The following is a 14,011-nucleotide window of genomic DNA, read 5'->3' on the forward strand; positions in this document are numbered from 1 at the left end:
TGGGCTGGTCGGATACTCTTACTCGAGCGACTCCACTTTACGCGGCTGAGAGGTTGGGCAACCTGTGGACTACCAAGGGTTTTGATAAATGGGACCTTATTGGAATCAGTAAGGTGGGGGACCTTTGGCGGAAAGACAAGATAAAGTCTTTTGAAGAGTTGCAAGTAGAATTCAAACTCAGTCATCGAGAATACTTTCGGTACCTCCAGGTCCGACACGCCCTTTCCTCTGTTTTTCCGGCTGGCACGCCTGTTCCAGAATCCTCACCCCTGGAGGATAGAATACTTGATGGACACGTCCCGGACAGTACAATCTCCCTTATATACAAAAAGCTGATAAACGATCGAGCGGACCTTCTTCTACAGCTCCGTACGGCTTGGACCAGCGATGGACTGGAACTTGATGAGGACTGGCAGGCTGCGATATCCTCCCCGAAGGAGTTAGCAATCTTGGCCCGTCTGAGATTGGTGCAGTTAAAAATCCTACACCGAGTGTATATGACAGGTCCTCGCTTGTTGCGTATGGGATATGTCTCGGATGATTTGTGTAAGCGTGGGTGCGGCATGGTGGGTACATTCCTTCATATTTTGTGGGAATGTCCTGCGGTAGCGTCCTTTTGGAATCGTGTGCATGGTGTTATGACTGAGGTGACGGGTGATTCGCTTTTGCCCGAGGCCCGAAGGTGTTTATTGAATGTGTGGTAGCCTAATGATTATAATGTGGCACAGACGCAGTGGGCCTCCTTGGGAAACATGATCGCGAAGCTCGATATTGCGCAACTATGGGGATCATCTAGGGCTCCCAGCCTGTCGGCCTGGTCTAGAAACATGGACTGGTGCATGTTTCGTGAAAAAACAGTTTACATCGCATGGGGCAGGCCCAAGAAATGGGGGAGGGTATGGAATCAGTGGAATCTATACCGCGGCGAAATCTGTACCCATCCATTTGAGCCTCCACCAGAAGTGCTGCACTCCCCCTAGCGTGATGTTCCCTCTGGTTTGGATTTGTCTATCTATCGCAGGCTATTTCTCTTCCTCCTCCCCCCCCCTCCCGTTTGCTCTTCCTATAGACTATGAAACAGTTGTGGATGTGGTACTCCCTCCCTAGAAGGGTCACTTATGTCTCTATCTTCAGTTTAGCCTCTACAGTTACTTTCTTATTTTTTGGTTGTTGGGTTTTTTCCTAAAAAACGAAAAAACAAAAACCTGATTCCTCCTTTACTGTAATGTGCGACACGACATGACTGTTTGATTGCCGCCGGGCCCTTGGGTTGTCGGCTGAAGGGCTGTGTATTTATTCATCTGGATATGTTTTTTGGAACTGTTGCCGACCGACCCGACAGGGCTGTAAGACTGCTATTGTATCTTCATGTTCTTCAATAAAGGTTTTAAAAAAAAAAAATTTTTAAAATGGAGAAGGCACCTCCTGCACACTACCACGCTTAGAAACTGCTTTTGAATGGCCTGAAATGAGACTTTCAGCATCAGAAAGTACATTGTCTTTATCCTTTAGCCTCTGTAGCCAGAGTAGTAAACGGCCTTCTCTATCTTTTAAAGTCTTTGTGGAGAAAGTTCTACAGAACTTACAGCTTCCCACCTCATGGTCAGGGTAAAGACAGTAAATACACTTACTGTGTGGGTCCTCATGAAAAAGTCTTAACTTTCCACAGGATGAACAGGCTCTGAAAAGAGACTTCTTATTAGTAGACATTGTAGAGAACAGAAAAAACATGAAGAGAAGAGAAAACTGAGCAGAGCTCAGGGAGACTCCCTTACACACGACGTGCGGTAGAAAATCTGAGGTGTTGAGCTCTGAGGAGAAGGTTCTAGAGGGCTGCTGTCGCCTGATTGGCTGCAGTTTGGACCAACATAATGACAAGGATAGGCTGCATTAGGTCTTTTCCATTCCCATGCATTCCTATGTAGTATTTTGGGTAGGCAATCTATGCCTTTTCTTTGGCATATTTCAGGTTTTTTCTTCTGATTATATATGGGTTTATATGTTTTTATATATATATATATTTAGTATATTATTGCTATTTTATTTACCGTGGGACTCCCACTTCGACGACGGGGAATATTCAAGCATGTGAATCTATGAAAGACACCCCAATACTGGAGAACGGCTTCTGCTGCGCTTTTAAAAAAGTGATCAAACCAGGACACCTTGAAAGGGAGTAATGCCTATGCCAAATGACAGGAAGGAAAAAATATCTCTAGGATCACATATTTTTAATTCCCTGTGGAAGGCAGAGAGGTTCAAAGTTTCCAAAGCTTAAAAAAACATAAAGGCCCCCAACCACCAAAGGTGTTCTTTGAATGCCCCTCCGGAGAAGGTAACTCTGCTGGCATTCATCAAATCATCAAAATTCACAGCATCTATCGGCCTGCAGAGTCACTGAACGGTAATCTGAGATGTAAACATCTACAACTATAAAAACGGTGACAGCTATGTAAAGCAGCCCTCATACACCATAGAATGTTAGTGTGGTGCCAGCAATTTACAGCAGTCTGCAACACCTTGAGGTTGGGCTCAGGCTTAAATAGGCAAAATAAAAACAAACCAATCAGGTTCACGGTTCAAGGGAAGATGTGGCGGGCACCAATCTAATATTATCAACAGTACATAAACCAAGACCACATTCATTCATCAAGGAGAGCAGAGCAAGTGACCATCCAGTGTTCAGAGCATGCCTCACAGGCTCCTGTCCTCTTCACAGAAGAGCCCAGGTAAAGCTGACAAACACACAAGTAAGACATCATGAGAAGTAAAGATGCCAAGAAGCAGAACACAGAATATTAAAAAACACAAAAACACACCACAAAGCAGAACGAGCCCATCCATTTAGAGTGTTTAATGCGTTCAGTCACAACATCACCTTTATGGCAGGGTCCTTTACTGCTCGTAGCTGCCTGCATGTTGTGTATTTGGATCGGTGGCTTTGGCATTAAAGCACTGGTGCAGAGATCACTGGGCTCTAAAGGTAGCATAACACATTGTGCTATACGCAATCCTCGACCCACCCACCCCAAACCTGTCACTCCAAACAGGCGTAGTAGGGACTGCTTACGAGCCCTTACCAGCCGGGTAAAGAAGCTAGTGCTAGCACTTTCAGCTAGTGCACCAAGTTCGATAAACCCCTGTTGGGATCAAGGTTGCGAGGAGAATTTAAGCCAATGGAAAATAAAGGGTAAAGCAAACTTCCAGGATTGGCCTCTAAGAAGGACGAATGCTAAACTTGGTGTTGTAAGCAGCTTGACTGAGTCAAAGACATTAAGGCATCTGCCAAAACTTCCCAGTCAAGTACTTACTAGTGCTTCCAGGCATGTTACTAGCAGTCAATTCCCCGCCAGAGGAAGGGCTGATTAAGAATCCCCATGAAGATGGGTACATTATCCAAACAGCACAGTTTCTAAGTTAAGAAAAAAAAGAAGGCATAAAAGATTGCACACTGTGTCACCATCCCCAAAGAAATCACATGCTGAAGTCCCAAAAGCTGGTGAGGCAGAGCAACAAATGACACCAATGTTGCTGCCCTTAAGCCTATCAGTCAGCGTCTTGTTGAAATATATTACCGTATGGCAGTAACAAGGTGCGCTCCAGAGCTCCCCTCATCTTCATCCAAATACCTTGTAGGTGATGTGCAACAAAGGCGTCGAACAGAGTTCATTTGAAACTTATTTTAATGAGGCTTCAGAAAATTAAGCAATTTCTTTTTGTAAAAAACAAAAAAGGGAAAAAAAGTACAGGTTCCTTTTATCACTTCCAGTACAATTTGATAATATACACCGATTTAAAAGGAAATGAGCACTGAAAAATAAAAATCTATTTAGATATACCAAGGAGGTTGTCCTTTTTATGTACAAGCACCCAGGACTACCTCCTGCCTTGGTACACTAAAGGAAGATTATAAAATGCTTTAAAAATATGTTCCACTGAAAAGTAATGAGGCACAATGATTCTGGGAAACGATTAAGTGTTCAGCAATAAACAAAGTTGAACGCTACCTACTGCGAACAGGCCACATTGACACTAGAGACCAGCCTGTTCTACAAGGATTCACACAACCATGTTAAAAGTATTCGGGTGGACTACTCGGCGCTGCTCCAAGAATCTTTCTAAATTCGGCCAGTGGAAGGATGATCTTGAGTCGAGAAGGACTGTAACACGTGAGGTGAGCTGAGGACAAGAAGCAGGCAACATATTGTAAAGGCACTTGAGAAAACAGATCGGTAAAGCATTCAGTCCTAATATGTCGTCGGGTAGAATACCCCTGTGGGAAAGCTTTGCAGCGCAGCACTATTTAACAGCATTCACTCTTAGTAAGGTGTAAAACAGAGGGCTGTACGGTGTATCATTGTCCAATAGCATTCACTCCTATTAGGGTGTTGGGCAGAAGGCCCACAGGACATTAGGTGTTGGCTGCACCAATCGCATTCACTCCTTGTGAGGCAAGAGTAGAAGGCCCTCAGTGCACTGGCAGAGAGGTGCACCAGTATCATTCACTCCTAGTAAGGGGAGGGGCAATAGGCCACCAGTACTCTGGTTGTACAGCGCACCATTCTCCGATATCATTCGCTTCGAGTAAGGCGTAGGTCATAAAGCTCAATGCGCTGGCTGTATGGTGCACCAATATCATTCACACCTAGTAAGGCGTAGGTCATGAAGCTCAGTGCGCTGGCAGTATGGTGCACCAATATCATTCACTCCTAGTAAGGCGTAGGTCATAAAGCTCAGTGCGCTGGCAGTATGGTGCACCAATATCATTCACTCCTAGTAAGGCGTAGGTCATAAAGCTCAGTGCGCTGGCAGTATGGTGCACCAATATCATTCACTCCTAGTAAGGCGTAGGACATAAAGCTCAGTGCGCTGGCTGTATGGTGCACCAATATCATTCACTCCTTGTAAGGCGTAGGTCATAAAGCTCAATGCGCTGGCTGTATGGTGCACCAATATCATTCACTCCTTGTAAGGCGTAGGTCATAAAGCTCAGTGCGCTGGCAGTATGGTGCACCAATATCATTCACTCCTTGTAAGGCGTAGGTCATAAAGCTCAGTGCGCTGGCAGTATGGTGCACCAATATCATTCACTCCTAGTAAGGCGTAGGTCATAAAGCTCAGTGCGCTGGCTGTATGGTGCACCAATATCATTCACTCCTTGTAAGGCGTAGGTCATAAAGCTCAGTGCGCTGGCTGTATGGTGCACCAATATCATTCACTCCTTGTAAGGCGTAGGTCATAAAGCTCAGTGCGCTGGCTGTATGGTGCACCAATATCATTCACTCCTAGTAAGGCGTAGGTCATAAAGCTCAGTGCGCTGGCAGTATGGTGCACCAATATCATTCACTCCTAGTAAGGCGTAGGTCATAAAGCTCAGTGCGCTGGCTGTATGGTGCACCAATATCCAATGGCATTCACCCCTAGTAAGGCGTACGGCAGAAGACTCATAGTGATACTCATTTACAGTGCATGAGTATCAACGGCTTCACGTAAAACATAGGACAAAAGGCCCACAGTGCACCGTCTGTTCACCAGCATTCACTCTTGGTAATGCACAAGGCCCTCTATGAGCCAGGCCAAGTGAACCACCATCTATTAGCATTCAATCGTGGTAAAGTGTAAAGCAAAAGGCAAAAGGCCTACTGTGCACTGCACAGTGCACCAGTACATAGCACTCACTTCCAGTACGGTGTAGGGCAATAACTACAGCATGCAGGTTGTACCCTGAAGCAATACCCCATTAGCGTTCAATGCTTGTAAACTGTAGGGCAGAAAGCCAAGAGTGTGCAGGTTTTCGGGCCCACCAATAGCATTTATCTATGGTATGGCTTTAGCATGCATATTTTAGGGTGCACTAAGGGTCGGAAGGTTTCTTTTCTAGTTAGAGGAAGGTGGAATGCACACAGTATATGTGTTGCATAGCACCAAAACGATTCACCCCGAGTACGGTGCAGGCAAGACCTACAGTACTCCGGTTGTGAAGAGCCCCAAAACCAAAAACGTTTTTGGTTCAAGTGAGGAGCAAGGTTGGAGCTGGAGGCCCACTGTACGAGTTTGTTTGCAGCACTAACATCCATTTACTTTATTTATTTTATTTATAAAGTTTTAGTGTTCACTGCACAGAGCACCAGTACCCTTCTAATGAGGTATAGAGCAGAAAGGCTGCGATGTGTCCTCTGTACAGCGCGTGAATAGCATTAATCCCTGGGGAGGTTTAGAGCAGAATACCAACAATATGCGCTTGGTATCAGGCACTAACTTCCAATGGAACAGGTCAGTGGGACAACAAGTTTTGCTGGTGGAAGGGCCTTTGCTTTACTCCAATAATCATCAAGACAGGTCCATCCCCCTCCCGTTTGTGGTCCAAGTGTTATTACTTAAGTGGCTTTGGAAAAAAGGAAAACAACCTTTTGATTAAGGGAGTCATCCAGTTACTTGAAGGATGATCAGAATTTCAGATTAAAAAAGCTTCAATACGCTTTTAGAGCTCTAACTAGGAAACAAAGGGATGAATGGGGATTATTGGACACCAGAACAGGAGTGACAACAGTGTCGGAAGAGAACACAAGACACCACTGGAAGGCATTGCATCCACAAATAGGGCCCCCTCAGCCCCCACCAGAAGGGCCCTGCCTACACTGAACAGGTTTATGTCCAGCATGGGGGCTCTCTCAGTTCGCTCCAGGGAGGACATACATACTATGAAGGAGATCACTTAATCTCAGTTCATCCATGGGGAGCACCCTATGTACACGGGCCTGCGTCTCGGGACAACAAAGATGGAGCTTTGTACATGAAATGCACATGAGGGGGGCCCTGCACACACATTTGGACAAATATATGGACTTCATGTTAATAGGTCTCATCTTATCTTACATTCGCAATAAGCAGACAAAGATTTAATTTACCATTAGTTGTAACTGTCTCTGTAGGATCCTCCTGACTGCCCGTAGCCCCCACTACGGCCACTGAAAAAAAGAAACACACAAGTCTTGTGATGAAAACAAGCAGAGCAATATCAGCCAGACCCCCTCTCAACCCCACCACCACCACCACCACCAACACCCAAGACCAGCTTCAACAAGGACGGTCTACCATGTGCATCAACACTTAGGGTCCCAGACAATGTTCCCTCTAATTGTTTCCTCTGTGTGCAGCAAGGAAGACCCTCTGTGCTCTGCAGCCATGGCTTTGTGCCCAGATCACCATGCAAGCGAGTCCTTTCCTCAAATGCATGATATTCAAAAGAGGCAAGGAGCCCCCAGAGAGTACAACTGTAGGGAGTAAGGCACCTTGTTTCAGTGTGCTGTCAACTGAGTGGCGAATCCATTAAGATGTATATTAAAGAGCGACAAAGACACTTAAGCAAGTACTCTGATGATTTTTAAATAGTTCAAGATGAACAATTAGAAAATTTGTGGCCAAGTAGCTCTCCATTCAGATCAACTTTAGACTTTCATTGATCTGTTAATAGCACCTCTTAAAATTACCCAACGCAATGGTGCTCATTCTATTAACCTTGAGTGGATGAAGGGTTGAGGGGGCCTGGGCAGTATTTAACCCTAATGTTTGTAGGTTAAATTCATATTTCAGGAGAGGGACATACTTCTCCAGTCAACTGAAGGCAATAGAGTCTCAGGTGGTGCATCACATCCCTTCAGTGGACTGGTTTTCACCAGCCAAAGAGCTCTAATCAAAGTGGGCCGATGATGCAGGTTCTTGCCCTGTTAACAGAGGTCCGTCCCTTTCTTCCACCACTCAGAAGTAGCTGAAGGAGACACGCCTGAAAGCCTCGGACAGGGTTCCGGTGTTTAGCTGTCAATCCTGCAGATCCTCATAGTCTGTTAGTCTTTCACATTAGATGGAAATTATAAGAGCCAAGAATTTGACCACTGCCCTGTGTGCTCTACAAAGAGGAATAGGATTGGATGATCAAGTCTTGTGGGCACCACAATCTACTCCCATGCACAGTGAGACACTTGTATTGTATTCAGCCTTTACTACAGGTTGCGCACACCCAAACACGTAGAATGCACTCCGTGCAGAGTAGGCCCTATACAAGCGCTGTAGGTATGTGGCATAAAAAAAGGTACAGAAACACATCTGGAATACCAAGTTCTCCTAGGGAATACAAGATGAAATAAAACGTGAAACGTGAAATGTAAACTGGAAAACATCGCTGATATGACCGGAACTGACCCCGATAACGCAGTGGAAATCCCCCATTTCTTGCAGGGCTATTTTTTAAATTTGTTTGGGAGGGAAATCACAAACACAGTGCCATTTGTGTGTGTGCCAGTCAAGTTAAAGCACACACGTTAGACTCTTGTTTCCACACAAGCCATTTTAACAGAAGAACAAATAAAAGTTACATTAAAATAGTCAATTCTTTTCACACTCGTACATTTTTCACCAGTGCCTGTCCAGTTTCTACAAAGTGGCTTGTGAAAGTGCACTGTATCAATAAATAATAGAGGTGGATGAGCCACTTAATGTTCGAGACCGGCACTTGAGCCAGACGAAGGGCTCTGGCTCAAATCGAGTTCCTCTTGGAACCTCAAGCTCAAAACGAGTTAAGGTTTCATGCGATTTTTCCTGCCACCCTTGCTCTACTCTTGTGCACAAACATAAAAACAAAGCATTAGGGGCCATATGCATTAACGGAAATACCAGTCGCAGTGGGGCAGATGCCCCTTGTGATCGGTATTTTTGCATTTGGGATTAAGTAATCGCTAAATATGCGATTGCTTAAATTGCAATTGCATGTTGCACACATATATGCCCTTGGGGCATGTGTGTGTGCAACATGTGATAACTATGCAATTTCAGGGGTGCATCAGGGTGTCCTTTAGGCAGCCTTAAAATTGCATACGCAATTTGCGAGTACCTGTTTAATATAATAAGAATAAATAGGAAGACATTCCTTAACACCTTCCATGCTATGGCTTTTCCCGTCCTGTGCTGGAAAAGCTTGAAAGGCATTATTTCATGACAAGCTCACCTTGTCATAAGCACAGCTCCAGTGTGCCTTATGACGAGCTGAGCTCGTCATGAGCATGGAAGGGGTTAATTAGGACTCGCAATTCCTACATGCATAGGCAATTGCGATTCCATAATTACGATTCCTTAATAATTGCAATTTAGGAATCACATTTGCCTAATTTGATGCAAGTGCACCTAAAATTTTACGCAAATACAAGAGTCAAATAAAAACCTAGTTAGTGGTTGATTTGTACAAAGTGAAACCACAAAACCTGTGATTAATCCGGGCTACCCAGCTTAACCAAACTGTTTGATCTTAGGAAAATATTTTGTTTAACCAATCCACCCCTTTCATCATTTTCACCTTCAAATTTGTGCATCCAGAATTTGGGCTGAACAAACATAATCAATCAATCAATCAAATTAGGTTTGGTGTAATATACTATGACGTTGCTCCATCTATAAGCCTGTGGTTAAAATACACGGTGCACATGACAACTGAATTGCCTGCTAGTTCACTAAAGGCATTGTTGCCAAGACAGGGGTAGGAATGGTTCCAACTTTATATTTCAAAACAATTGCTTTGAATAATGACCTCTAAGTGAACGTATAAAATAACCGGTTAGTGTCAAATCTGCCTCATGTGAAAGGAATATGCCCCTTGTTTTATTCTGAATTTTTTAAATCATATTTTAAATAATGCTTGTTGCTAGATTAAAATGGCTAACATTCCAGGGCTCCGCTCATGCAAGGGCTCTTACAGCCAAGCCAGACTTGGCTTGGCTTTAGCTTTGCTTAACCTGTTAATTTGTCTTGCTCACTTCTAATAAATAAGCACATTCAGTTCCGTTTCAAAAGTTTTTTCCAGCAAGGCGCCTCTTAACATGTCGCATATATCCCACATGAATGTAAGAGCTGCTCTGTGCTACTTTGTACAGAAGCTGTAGACCCTCACCAGTTGAACTAATCATACAGTGTCGAAATTACAGGTCGAAAGGTGCAGCAACACTTCATAATGTATATACTGCACTAAAGATAGTAAGAGTCATTCTCAAAGCCTGGTCCCACCGAGTGCTTCTTTAAAATGGGGTACAAGTCAAATGATCATTCCAACTGACGATGATGCTATTGTACACTTAATGTTGGTCCCAATGACAACGGGTCCTACTATAGTCCTGATGATGACCGGTAGAAAGTGAGAAGGAGGCAGGTTGAAACGTGTCAAGAGATTCTACAGTTATACAGAGGTGTACCACAGTTACTAGATGCACAGACGAAGGTTATATCCAAGTAACAATGGTGCAACTCGATGTATGTGTAGAATCAAATCCATTCCCGTACACATCTAAAGGTTATATCTAAGTAACGAGGGTACACATCGATGTATGTGTAGAATTAAATCAATTCCAGTACACACCGGAAGGGTATATCCAAGTAACGATGATGCACCTTGATGTACGTGTAGAATTAAATCAAGTCCAGTACACAGCTGAAGGTTTTATCCCAGTAGAACAAGTTACTTACCTTCGGTAACGCTTTTTCTGGTAGATACAAAATCTGCCTGTGGATTCCTCACCTTGTGAATATCCCCCTTGCGTCAGCAACATTCGGAAATTCTTTTTGTAGCTTCGCGCCGACGTGGACGTCACAGAGACACGGCTCCGCTCGCGACTCCGCTGACGTCACCGACGCCTACAATAGGCCCACGCCGGCGTGATGACATCAGTTCCGCCCTTTTTTCCGTGCCTTCGAGGCACACGGACGGACCGATGACAGTAGAAATGTACCCAATATACACAGTATAGAAATAAAAGCAACACACACAGTGTGAAGCAAATGCAAATAAACATATTACAATAAAACAATCCATTAGAGATACTCTGGCAAAGAAGAGTGGACAACGGGGAGGCGGGTGGGTCAGTGAGGAATCCACAGGCAGATATTGTATCTACCAGAAAAAGCGTTACCGAAGGTAAGTAACTTGTTCTTCTGATAGATACATCTGCCGTGTGGATTCCTCACCTTGTGAATAGAGTCCCACAGCAGTCCCCACTCCCGGAGGAGGGTGTCCACTCTTCTAGACCAGGAAATCCTGAAGAACAGAGCACGCAAAATGACCATCCCTCCTCACTTCGGTATCCAAGCAGTAGTGCTTCGTGAAAGTGTGGAGGGAAGACCAAGTTGCGGCCCTACAAATATCCTCTACAGGCACACCTCTAGCCAATGCAGAGGTCGAAGACTTAGCCCTAGTCGAATGAGCTCTTATGCCCTCTGGTGGTTCCTTACCGGCCAAAGAGTAGCAGATCTTAATGCAGAGGACGATCCATCTCGACAAAGTCCTCTTATGGACCGCTCTTCCCTTCTTGCAGCCAGCAAAGCCAATAAAGAGCTGGTCGTCCATGCAACAGTCTCTAGTTCTGTCCAAATAAAAAGACACCGCCCTCTTGGGGTCCAGACGGTGCAACCTCTCCTCCTTGGAAGGGTGAGGTGGAGGATAAAAGGAAGGGAGGAGACAGATGGACCAAGGTGGAAAGAAGACACCACCTTCGGCAGAAAAGCAGCCCTGGTCCTTAGAACCATTCGATCAGCATGAATGGACAGGAATGGGGGCTTGGAACTAAGAGCTTGAAGCTCACTTACCCTCCTTGCCGAAGTTATCGCAACGAGGAAAACAGTTTTGAAAGTCAGGAGCCTCATGGTACATTTATGAAGAGGCTCGAAAGGAGCACCCATTAAAAATGTCAGAACTAGATTCAAATCCCACTGAGGCACAATAAAAGGGACAGGAGGGAACTTATTAATGAGGCCCTTCAAAAACCACAAAACTATAGGAGATTTAAACAGAGAAGGCTGGTCAGGCAAACAAATAAACGCCGACAGCGCTGACAGATAACCCTTCACTGTGGCAACAGCAAGCCCCTGCTGTGCCAGAGAAAGGGCAAACTGGAGAACATCAGATAAATGGGCCCTCAAAGGGTCTATGGACTTCTCCCTGCACCAAATAACAAACTTAGACCACCTTTAAGAATAGATGGACTTAGTGGAGTCACGCCTGGCTGACAAAATGACATCCACCACATCGTGAGGGAGAGAAAAAGAAATCAGGTTGCCCCGTTCAATCTCCAGGCATGAAGGTGTAAGGTCTGGAGGTGGGGGTGTAGAACCTGCCCCTCCCACTGAGAGAGGAGATCTGCCCTGTGAGGGAGACGGAGCGGCGGGTGAGAGGAGAGGTGGAGAAGGTCCGAGTACCACACCCTTCTTGGCCAATCCGGGGCAATCAATATGACTCGGGCCCGGTCTTGGCGAATTTTCCTCAGAACCCGAGGAATCAAGGGTATGGGAGGAAACGCGTAAAGGAGTTGCGAGCTCCAACTCAACTGAAACGCATCCCCCAAGGCTCCCTGCATCGGAAACTGGAGGCTGCAGAATGACAGGCAGTGAGCATTCTCGTGAGTGGCGAACAGGTCCACCCGAGGAGTCCCCCACATCCGAAAGATGTCGTGAACTACCTCTGGATGGAGCCTCCACTCGTGATCGGCAGAGAACTGCCGACTGAGACTGTCTGCACGAACGTTCTGAACTCCAGCCAAATGATTTGCCATCAGACAAATCTGATGGTCCTGAACCCAGGACCAGAGACGCAGAGCCTCTCTGCAGAGACACTGTGACCCTACTCCTCCCTGTTTGTTGATGTACCACATCGCGGTCGTGTTTTCCGTTAGGACTTGGACCGACTGACCGCGAAGGGAAGGGAGGAAGGCCTTGAGTGCCAGACGTATTGCCCGCAATTCTAGAAGGCTGATGTGAAGCAACCTTTCCTCTGAAGACCAAAGACCTTTGACCTCCAGGTCCCCCAGATGAGCACCCCACCCGAGGGTGGACGCGTCCGATATTACTGTGGCAACCGAAGGAGGTAGTTGAAAAGGCTTTCCTTGAGACAGATTGCCTTCCACACTCCACCAAGACAGATCCGCTGCAGTTTCTCTGGAGATCTTCACTGACTCCCTGAGATCTCCGTTGTGCTGATACCACTGCTTGCGGAGGCACCACTGGAGTGCCCTCATGTGCCAGCGTGCATGGTTGACCAACAGGATGCATGAAGCCATCAGACCGAGCAGGCGAAGGACCTTCAGGACTGGAACAACCGCTCCAGGGAAAAACAAAGGAATCATTTCCTGAATGTCGCGAATCCTTTCAGGGGGAGGGAATGCGCGACATACAGTAGTGTCCAGTACCGCACCTATGAACAGGTTGCGCTGTGAGGGCACCAGGTGAGATTTGGGTACATTTATCAAAAAACCCAACCTGTGCAACAACTGAGTTGTCTCCTGCAGATGATGGAGCACCTTCTCCGGCGACTCCGCTTTGATCAGCCAGTCGTCTAGATACGGAAACACATGTATCCCCGATCTTCTGAGATGAGCTGCCACCACCGCCATCACCTTGGTGAAGACTCGAGGCGCAGTAGTAAGACCAAACGGAAGAACCACAAACTGGTAGTGTTGTGACCCCACCGTAAAACGGAGATACTTCCTGTGCGATTTCAGGATGGGAATATGAAAATACGCATCCTGCAAGTCGATTGACACCATCCAGTCTTCTTCCAGCAGCGCTTGAAGAACCTGTGCAAGAGTGAGCATCTTGAACTTTTCCTGTTTCAGGTAAAGGTTCAAGATCCTGAGATCCAGGATAGGCCGAAGCCTGCCATCTTTCTTGGGGATCAGGAAATACCGGGAGTAGCACCCCTGACCCCTTTCCTGCTCTGGAACCACCTCTATCACACCTTTTTTGAAAAGAGCCAGGACTTCTTCCTACAGGCGAAGCAGGTGGTCCTCCGAACAATAACCCTGGCAAGGAGGGTAATTTGGAGGGAATTCCCGGAAAGGAAGTGCATACCCATTCCCTACAAGATTGAGAACCCAAAGATCCGATATAGTTAATTCCCAATCTTGTAGGAAATGAGTAAGCCGACCCCCCACTGGGCCCACATGATCCGGAATGGCGGATCTAGGGCTGCTTTGCTGCATTG

The 14,011-nt window shown here is 45.9% G+C and overlaps 1 protein-coding gene across 4 annotated transcripts in view; it reads right to left on the reverse strand.

The window, feature by feature from the left end:
- Positions 1-3,665: 3,665 nt before the first annotated feature.
- The window catches only part of LOC147673016 (cold-inducible RNA-binding protein-like), a 46,935-nt gene continuing 36,589 nt past the window's right edge, over positions 3,666-14,011 (reverse strand). For all 4 annotated transcript variants that reach the window (XM_086946682.1, XM_086946685.1, XM_086946683.1 and 1 more), the window contains exons 6-7: positions 6,909-6,968; positions 3,666-4,179 (exon numbers count right to left, since the gene is read on the reverse strand). In XM_086946682.1, coding sequence (XP_086802808.1) covers positions 6,911-6,968 — 58 coding nt within the window. In that variant the 3' untranslated portion in view covers positions 3,666-4,179; positions 6,909-6,910. The remainder of the gene's footprint in view (positions 4,180-6,908; positions 6,969-14,011) is intronic.

The sequence above is a fragment of the Lissotriton vulgaris genome, chromosome 12 (genome assembly GCF_964263255.1).
Source record: "Lissotriton vulgaris chromosome 12, aLisVul1.2, whole genome shotgun sequence".
In the NCBI taxonomy this organism is placed as follows: Eukaryota; Metazoa; Chordata; class Amphibia; order Caudata; family Salamandridae; genus Lissotriton; species Lissotriton vulgaris.